Genomic DNA, 10,124 nt, shown 5'->3' on the forward strand with positions numbered 1-10,124 from the left:
ACACCGTATTTAATGTCTGGTTTTTTTTGAAGTGTCTTCTGATAACCTTTTTTAAAGGTAACCAGAGTTCCTAAAGCTCTAAAGCGATTTAGTCTGGCTATGTTTTGAAAGGAAACTAGATACTTGATTATTTTTTTCCAGGCACATATTCCTGATGTATATTTCTCATTCACAGCTCTGTTAGTTTCTCATGCTATTAACATATGAAATAACTTGCTTCCAAACGGACTTAGAATTTAGTTAGCAAAAATCTGACTCTGCGTGTTCGGCCCATCACTGTGGTGCACTGGAAAGATACCGAGGAATTATTGTGATCATAAGGAAGTAAAACGCAGCTTCAGTGCCGATGTTCCACCGATTAAAACACAAATTTAGGAGCAGCTAAAAGCTCAGCGCTAGGTGGGAATCTGCTTTCTGCAACTGGGGAGCAAATATTGAGTGACTCGCTCAATGAAGTTTAATGACAACGGCTCTCTTCCCCACTCCCATCCCTTTTAAGAGATGTTTCCAGTAGATGTGGGCGTCTGATTTGAAGATTTCAGCTTCAGGAATCGAAAGGAACAGGACTGTCTCCTTTAGAAACCGAATGAGGATATTTGCGGTGGCAGGATTCCTTCAGTGGTCTGGGAAGCCTCATGTCCCTTTGCTCCCCTCTGTGTACAACGCTTCGCCTGCTACAACAAGCCAAGCAATCAGCTTATTCGGGGAGGCACGTCTCTGAGGCCAGGGAGGCAAATGCAATGAGCCCGAGCAGACAAAAAAAGCACAGCTCAAGCGATTTAAAGATCAATGTCAGAATGTATAATACAAAGTCCTTTTGCTGGGGGAAAGCTTAGCCCGCTCTTTGGATGGCGTTGGCTTTCTCAGAGCAAAAACAGTCTTAAAAAAAAAAAAAAAGCCAATGCACGTTAACTACCCGAAGCGACTGTATGATTTTCCCCCGGGTCTGATCTCTAATGGTGCTCTGGTCTGGATAGTTATTTAATTTATGAACCTCTATTTTACTTGCCAGGTAAAGAAGGGAGCTGCAGCTGATGTTACACGGAAGGGGTATTTATAGCCTCGCGTACAGGCTTTCTCCCTCCCCCATTCATAATTCACTGTTGATACAGCGCGAAATCTCGGCCACTCGAAGCAAGACACTGGCAAACAGCCAGATCTTGCCATCCGCCAAGCAGGCAGCACCGTCTGCCCCCTTCCTTCACATTGGGACAAAATAGATCCTATCTTCTCAGCTAGCCACCTTCACTTCTCTTTACCAGCGCGGAGGAGTCAATTTCTCTCTTACCATTGAGCTCTCAGTAAAATGCAGACTTCCCAACGCTGCCCATTCCGCCCCGTTTTGATTCCCTTTAATGGGTTTGATATTTTGTCACTGCTGAACTGTATAATAAACCCTGCGTGGGGAAGTCACGTAGAAGCCAGAGCGCTTCATCGCCTATCGCTCTCCCTGCGTTGCAAAGGAGGGCTGACTAATTATTTCGGAACCAGGCAAGTCTACGGTGAGATTTCAATGGAACCAGAGAACCAAGGGGCTCTGTGCATTAGCTCCGACCTTAAGAATTTAAAAACAGACCCTTTAAGTAAGAAAAGTTGCTCACCAAATATTTTATTTTTGTTTTAGGCAGCTTCATACAGTATTGATCCTGCACATGCTCTACAAGTCACCTGTGCACATAGACAACAAGCCAAAATAAAACAATATAATAGAAAAATCTACCATAGCAATCCCTTAAATAAGTAAATAAACATTATATATATAAAAACCCTTTAAAGTAAAGCAAAACAAGAAAATAATAAAATAAAATAATAATAATAACAGCGTCTTTTCAACATGAAATACCCACGCGGGATACAGGGCAGGCGCTCAAACATTTTGCAACTTGGCATTTTTCTTTTTGAGGCATCGGTTCAGCAGATCCTTTTAAATAAAGGCGACAAACATTTCTGTGAATGAGTCTCCTAGGGGTCTAAGCCGGAAGGCGCCGGCTGCTCGCACGGGAAGAGGGCACGCTCATGGATCATGGCGCCCTGCGGTAGGCTCCGAGTGGGAACGCGAGCCAGGGTGTTCTGCAGGCAGGCAGGCACTGTGTTTAGCTCGATCGCTCTCCCCCTGTTCTGTCTTGGCTGTTGTGTCAGATGTCACATTCACTGTCGCTGGATGTGATGGAAATGGCAGAGGTGGCCGCTTTGCTGGACAGGCTGGCTGCGGGGCTGGAGGCGGCCCCCAGCGGCTCCCCTGCGCTCTCCTCCTCGGCCTGCAGCGAGCGCACCGAGCCTTGGGATAAGACCTGCTGCTGTAGCCTGCAAGGAACAGGAGACATGTACAATCACATCGCAGCAACAGCCGTATATCCCACTCCAGTCACCTATTCCAGCCAACAGCTCCCGTACCCCAGTCACCTATCCCAGCCAACAGTCAACAGCTCCCCCACTCCAAACAGCTATCCCAGCCAACAGCCAACAGCTCCCCCACCCCAATCAGCTATCCCAGCCAACAGCCAACAGCTCCCCCATCCCAGTCACCTATCCCAGCCAACAGCCAACAGCTCCCCCACCCCAGTCACCTACCCCAGCCAACAGCTCCCCCACCCCAGTCACCTATCCCAGCCAACAGCCAACAGCTCCTCCACCCCAGTCACCTATCCCAGCTAACAGCTCCCCTACCCAGTCACCTATCCCAGCCAACAGCTCCCCTACCCCAGTCACCTATCCCAGCCAACAGCTGCCCTACCCCAGTCACCTATCCCAGTCAACAGCCAACAGCTCCTCCACCCCAGTCATCTATCCCAGCCAACAGCTGCCCTACCCCAGTCACCTATTCCAGCCAACAGCTCCTCCATCCCAGTCACTTATCCCATCAAACACCCCTACCCCCATCCCAGTCACCTATCCTCTTCAAAAGCCACCCATCCCAGCCCAGTCATCTATCCCATCCATCCAGCCCCCCAGTCACCCATCTCATTCAACAGCCACTCACCTATCCCATCCAACAGCAAACCACACCCTCCATCTCATCCAACCAGTCCCCATACCCCAATCACTTGTCTCTTCCACCAGCCAAACAGCCCTTGCACCCCAATCACATATTCCATCCAACCACCACCCCACCCCACGCCAGCCATCTATCTCAGCCAACCAGCCCCCTAAACTCAGTCATCTATCCCATCCAACAGCCAGCCAGCCACCCTAATCACCTATCTCATCCAACAGCCAACTGGCCACCCCACCTCGGTCACCTGTTCCATCCAACCAGCCACCCCACCCAGATCCAATCACCTATCCCATCCAACTGCCAACCAGCCACCCCACTGAGCCACAGTCACCTCTCCCGTCCAACAGCCTACCAGCCACACTACCCCAATCACCTATCCCATCCAACTGCCAACCAGCCACCCCACCGAGCCACAATCACCTCTCCCGTCCAACAGTCAGCCAGCCACCCCACCGAGCCACAATCATCTCTCCCATCCAACAGCCAACCAGCCACTCCACCGAGCCACAATCACCTCTCCCATCCAACAGCCAACCAGCCATAGTACCCCAATCACCTCTTCCATCCAACAGCCTACTAGCCACACTACCCCAATCATCTATCCCATCCACCGGGTAGGCAGCCACCCCAGTCACCTCTCTCATCCTAAGAGCCAGCCAGCACCCTACCATTGCGATCAATCTAATTCCAGCAGACGCAGTCTCCATCCAGTCGATCCCCATCTCAACCACCTACCTTATTCCAACAGCTTACCAGCCTCCTCCTATGCCTCCCACCCCCATGCCTAACCACCTATCCTATCTCAACAGCTAACCAGCCATCTGACCCGCATATACCTCCTACCACATCTCCACAAGACCCCCCCATCACTAGCCAGTTACCCCTCGCCTATGTCTTTTATCCCAACAACTACTCTATTGGGACAGCTAAGGAGCCCTTTCACCCCACATATCTCCTACCACCGCGCCCCCACATACTCCCACCTCAGTCATCTACCCTATTCGAACAGCTGACCAGCCGCTCCACACTAGCACCCTCGCTATCCATGGCCAAGCCAGCCTCAGTTCGTCTGTCAGCCAAATCTAGCCACGTTGGACCAGGCATTTAGCTTCTGGCTGCAAACACACAACCGGGGCTTCACCCTGTGCCCATGGGTTGCCCCTACCCCTTCCTGAAGTCTTTCCAGCAGCTTTAATTCTTTTGGAAGGGGATCTCGGCACAGTGCATGCTTTTGCCATTCACACGAGCGGTGTGTCCTGCCCACATTTAGAAAGGCTTAAATCTTTTCTCTTACACGATTCCAGAACTAGGGATTGCTGTATTTTTACGTAATTTACAGCGTCAGGCAGTATTTATTTTTAATTATTTAGTCACCTCTTTCCAGAACTCTTTTCGAACCAGTCCAGGGTGCAACCCATGCACTTGACCTAGTTATCTTCCTGTTGACTTCTAAAAAACAACAATTCAGGAGTCCGTGGCAGGAATTTGATCCATAATTTCCAGGACATTTGCTTATATCGCTAATTTCAGATAAATAATTCAAAACAATAACATTGCAAAGAAAAAAACCCAAACAAAACCATTTTCTATTGGGAAAAAAAACTAAAAATAACCCAGAAACAATTCCTGAGGGTTTAAAAGCGCCCGAAACTGAATTCAAATGAATTTAAAATGAAAAGATTTGTGTCTTGTAAATAAGGCTATTTTTAAAGCAGATCTTGAAATATGTATACAATATTGTTTCCTATTAGAACAATTGATGATGTTTTCTGAAACGAGCTTGCACAATTATACTCCTGGCGAAATAGATGGGTCTCTTTTACGTAGCTTTCTAAATATCTTAAAGCAAAACTTGGAAAGGGAATAGCTTTTTAAAAATATATATATTTGGTTAGCTTCTTTATATTCTTGATATTTAAACTGCTGAAGGCTGGAAAATGAGTGACTGAGCGAATGTTCCCCATCTCTGTATCATATTCATTATATTAATTATTAGAAACGGTTCAGAAAATCCTTTCCTGATGCCCCATCTAAAGCGCTACTTCTTCAAATCGTTTCTTGCGGCTTATCTATTAATTTAAGCTTCCCCAAGACAGAGAATCTTTCAAGTAGATCATCTCCTACGTTGAAATCTGATGAATAATGTAAAGACAAAAACATCCTCATAAAACAAAGCTTCCCCGAAATGGCAACAAACCCCATGTCCGCCGCAATGGCTCCAAGACACAGAAATAGCGTTCGTATCTTTAATCTTTGACCTGGGGACAAAAGGCGAGCACGTACTGGAATTGGGGAAAGGGCGCAGATTTTAAGGGACTAACTGCATTAATTTCCGCCTTCCTTCTGTATTTATGGCAGTGCCAGTGAAAGCCAACAGCGTCCATGGTACGCTTTGCAACCTTTCAAAGTATTAACAAGCACGTCTATCGCTCAGCTGGAGGGGAAGGCGGCTCTGCCAGCTTTATCCCAGCCGCCAAGCGTCCCCTGCTCGCGGAGGAGAAGCACCAGGTTAAGGGTAGCTTGTTCTAAACCGAAAATCAGGAAAACAGCAAAGTACCGACCTGTTCTTAGCGGCTGCTGCCCTGTCTCTTTGTCTGCGGTTTTTGAACCAGTTGCCCACTTGTGTAGGGGTAAGTCCGGTAGCCTGGGCCAGTTCTCGCTTTTTGCTGGGGTTGGGGTAAGGGTCCTGCAGGTACCACTCCCGTAGCAAGTGCCTCGTCCTCTCCTTGAAGCAATGCGTCTTCTGCTCCCCGTCCCAGATGGTGCGGGGCAAGGGGAACTTCTTCCGGACCCGGTACTTGTCCACCGGCCCCAGGGGTCGGCCCCGCAGCTTCTCGGCTTCCTGGTAGTGCGCCTCCAGCCAGAGGGCCTGCAGCTTGGCGTGCGACTCCTTGGTGAACTTGTGGTTCTCCAGGATGTGGTAGAGCTCCCGGTAGTTCCCCGTGTGGAAGGCCACGATGGCCCGGGCTCTCAGCACCGACTCGTTCTTGTTCAGGGCCTCGCATGCCGCGGGGGCCACCGGCAGGGACCAGAGGAAGCGACCCAGGCGCTCAATGTCCCCGCTCTCCTCCAGGGTCTCGCAGACCCCGGCCACTTGCTGGGGGCTGAAATTGAGGATGGGCAGCTGGAACATCGAGGCGGCGGCTGCGGCTGCAGCGTCTCCGCCCGGCTGGGGAGCGATGGGAGGAAGGGGAGGGAACCCACGCGCGGCGGAAGGACCCCCGAGATCCCCCCGCCCCGCACACTCCCACGGGAATCTGGGGACTGGGGGGATTTGCTGAACACCGCGCGGCTCTGCTCCGCGTGCACCTTTCCCCGGGCTCGCAGGGGCACTCGGGCGGCGGCGGCGGCAGCGGTGGAAGTGGCAGGGAGGGGAAGGAATTGGGAGCGCTTAGGCTGCTGTTTCCATGGGGGGAGGTGTGCGTGGGGGTGGGGGGATGGAGGAGGATGGAGTGCGGGGAGGCGAAAAACAAGCCGCTGTTCAGATGCCGCAGGAGAAGCCTGGTTTGCTATTGGACTGGGCAGATTGGCTCCCGGTTTCCATGGAGGGGGCTGCCACTCACTGTCAGCCTCTGCCAATCAAGGCGGGAGGCCGCGCGCAGGAGAGATTTCAGCACCTCCCAGGACTCGACAGCGCCCAGCGCCCTTTGGAGAAGAGTTTGACTTTCAAAGGTATTTGCGAAAGCAGGAGGACACGCACCCACCCACCCACCCACCGGCCCGGCGAAGGACTCACGCAGGCAGAGACGTGGGGGGATATTGTCTGCAGCTTGCCCTAGCAGCCCGTTGCTCATCAGTCCCCGCGTGCCGAGAGCTAGGAGACCCTTCCCAAATCGCAGCCTGAAACAAACCAATCCCCCGCCTCCTTCCAGCCCCACAGGCACGCGTGGGAAGGCTTTCTTGCGTGGAGAGGGCAACCTAACAAGGCCGCGAAAAGGAAAATAAACAGGGCACTTCGGGGAGCGGACGCTATCGAATTGCAGGAGACTTGGAGTGAAGCATGCCAATGTCTCTCTCTCTCTCTCTCTCTCTCTCTCTCTCTCTCACACACACACACACCTGTGCAGGCTGCTGCTGGGTTCCAGTGAACCAGGGTTCTTGTCTAGCTTTTTTCGAAAACTGCTACTCCCACCCCTGTCTCCTATAGAGCCATCCAGTCCAGGAGTGAGCCTTGCACTGCCTCCCAGACAGCTCTGCACAGTCTACAGCCAAGAAAAAGATGAGATCAGGTCCAACCAAGAAATCAGAGAATAAATGAAGCAAGCAACCATAATGGAATATTGTCAGAAGCACTCAATAGGCAGCCGATATTCTACGGATCAACCTCTCCCTCTCCCTCCAGTGATCTCCCACTCAATAATTAGGGTGAGGGATTCATTTCGGGGAGTCCAGCTCCCTCCTTGACCCAAATAAAGCTGTATATGTTTACATTTACAACCTAATTGGTTTCGGTTGAGTGGCCCTGAATAAACACCGAGAATAGCCATGGACAGTGAGAAGTCATTTGTAGGTCAGGGCAGCAACTTAAAGCAGATTTTAGGAATCTTTTACAATATTGATCATCTTCTAATAATCAGCTCCGACTGTTCCTAAACTGAGGCTGATGAGTCTAGTCCTGGAAGAGAAGCGAATTTATTAATATCCCTTCCACTCCTCCCCAAATAAATAGATGTATTATGATCATGGCTGCCAGGAAAAAAATGAAACCACTGTTAGGATCCGTTGTGTTTTCTGGAGGGGCAGGGAAAAAAAGAAGCAGCCAAGGTTTATTCTAGATGGGGCTGCTCAGAGGCAATTTTTTGGTGGGAACATTAGGAGCCAGGCTTGGAAAGGCAGCATATAGTGGGAATTAAACTCAAGATGTTCTCTTACGCTCTGTGCAATGCAATTTTTCCCCTGGAACGTTGTCAAAAGAAATGCCTTCCTAATCTGATTTTCTTGCGTTGTTGTTTCTTAAAAACAAAACAAAACAAAACAGAGTGGATCCTTTGCCAGTTGCCTATAGCCTGAAATTAACCAGATTTACATTATCTCCCATCATCTCTCCGCAGAAAGGCACCGGACCGGAGCTTGCCGTCTTTTCTGTAGTATCAAGTACAATTTGTCTTTTGCTTGTGAAGCTTTGGTAAATCAGAAGGCGGATAGATAGCGCAGATGGTTGGAGGTGTCGGGTCAGATTATGGCATGCCTCAATACAGTGCTAAGCTCATTCTGACGGAAACCCCTGATATTATTTTCACAGATCTACACAGTTCACTTGAAAAAAAACCCCAACCTCGGAGCCATTTACATCATTTATGTGAGGCTCACAGCTAGCGGGATGGAAAGGCTTTCAATACTGCTCATTTTCATAAAAACCGACAGCGCTGGGGGGCGGGGGAGGGAAAAATAAGAAAAGATAAGGAGAAAGAAGGAGGAGAAGCCAAGCATGCACATAAACTCCGGAGCTCCGCAACACGCCCTAGAAACTTTTGAAAGAGAAGATTTCTAGGCTTCACCTTCTACACCGGTGTTTAATTTGCGATCCCCCTGAGGATGTGTATAAGGACAGGCCAGCGAGAAGACCCAGCTTGTAAACGCTTCTGAAACTCAGCAATCCAGGAAGAGATTCCCCTCCCGAGGCCTCCCCTCCAGCGTTGGGGAGGAGAATTAAAATGCGGGGCACAGTTAAGACAATAAGACTTGGTAAATGAAAAACAAACAAACAAAAAAAACCAAACAAACCCACCCCTAGCACAAATCATCATTCAAAGGAGCATCGGAGGGTGTGAAAATATTGCCGAGCAAGCAGGTGACAAGGTGCTCGAGTTTATAGAGCTGGCAGGTTTTCTGAGATTATTTTCAGTTTCCCCCTACGGTACCTAAAGTGCCGGTAACTCGCCCCAACGATTTCTCTTCCCTGTCTTGCCATTGTACTTTGAACTATCTCCAGACCCTGAGTTCATCTTAAGGTGAACGAGGCAGATTGTCCTAAGCAGGTATAAGTCACCTTCGAGCCTCATTTACCTGCTGCTGAGACCTTCCTGCTTCGGCGTGGCTAGGGAGTCTGTCTGGTTCACGGTGCTAACGCGGTAGTTATTTAGGCTGGTCAGATTTTTCAAAACAAAACAAAAAGTAGGTAGGTTTTTAATGTGCACATGATCTAACAAGGGAGTTACTGAGATGCAGTGTAATAGCCATGAACAGAGTGGAGGCAGTCTAGATAATGGAAGCCAAGACCCTAGGCTAAGGAAATTCGAATTAAGAGATCCGCTGCAGCTAGAGAGGACAAGCATCAGTACAATGTTTTCGAAGGCTTCTTCCCCATGCTTCAGCTTTTCTTTCCCAGAGCCAGAGCTGGGTGAGAAAATGCTAGGAGCCCGAAGGGGACTTTCAGCACCTCCCTGAGGGGAAATAAAAGGCATTGTACAGATATGAACCCCAATCGACCGGCTTAAATATAGCACTAGCTTTCAAGAAAAAGTTCGGATCTCCAGGGAAACTTCTGGGCATCCACTGTCTAACCGCCATGAGTAGTGGGTCTTAAATAACGAGAATTAAATACAAACCTCTGCGTTTAAATATTGTTACAATTTGAGACAAGCCGACACTGTTCTCAGCTCGGTTGTTTGTTTGTAAAAGAGGAGTTAAGGACGGCGCACGGAGAGCCTGCTTTTCTTTTTTTGTTTCTTTCTTTTTCCTTTTTCTTTTTTCGTTGTTGGCGGGGCTTGCGTCACAAATGAAACACTACTTTAGAAGTGTATTAGTTTATTTTCTAAATAGATAGGACTTCCCCGACCCCTTCGTCTTTTAGGGGATTTTTTTTGACAACTTTCTGCGAAAGAAAAAATTAAGGACTGAATGGTAAAAGTCTTCATTCTCATACTGGGAACTTCCACAATATTTGCTCTACACCTGTGGGGGCAAAATGTTGCTCTTTGGAAAGAAAACTCTGCATTATAATAGAAGAACAATTCGGGGGGATGTATGTGTGACCAAGGCATTGTAATACAGAGTATTCGCCTGCCTTTAGATTTGGCTGCGGACAGGGTTTCTAAATCGCACACCTTAGTACCAAATAAAGGGTTTTCATATCTGCTTTTTATGTGTACAGTGCGTCTTGTTCGGTTTTCTAGTGTGATCAAGGACA

General features: G+C 49.0%; 1 protein-coding gene across 1 annotated transcript; it reads right to left on the reverse strand.

Annotated features, from left to right (window-relative positions):
- Positions 1-1,831: 1,831 nt before the first annotated feature.
- Positions 1,832-6,128, reverse strand: SIX6 (SIX homeobox 6). The gene is made up of 2 exons (XM_050952744.1): positions 5,557-6,128; positions 1,832-2,304 (listed from the first exon to the last, which is right to left on the reverse strand). Exons 1-2 carry the CDS (start codon positions 6,126-6,128, stop codon positions 2,136-2,138), a joined length of 741 nt encoding a protein of 246 aa, XP_050808701.1. The 3' UTR covers positions 1,832-2,135.
- Positions 6,129-10,124: the final 3,996 nt, after the last annotated feature.

Source organism: Gopherus flavomarginatus, chromosome 5 (assembly GCF_025201925.1).
Source record: "Gopherus flavomarginatus isolate rGopFla2 chromosome 5, rGopFla2.mat.asm, whole genome shotgun sequence".
Taxonomy (NCBI): domain Eukaryota; kingdom Metazoa; phylum Chordata; order Testudines; family Testudinidae; genus Gopherus; species Gopherus flavomarginatus.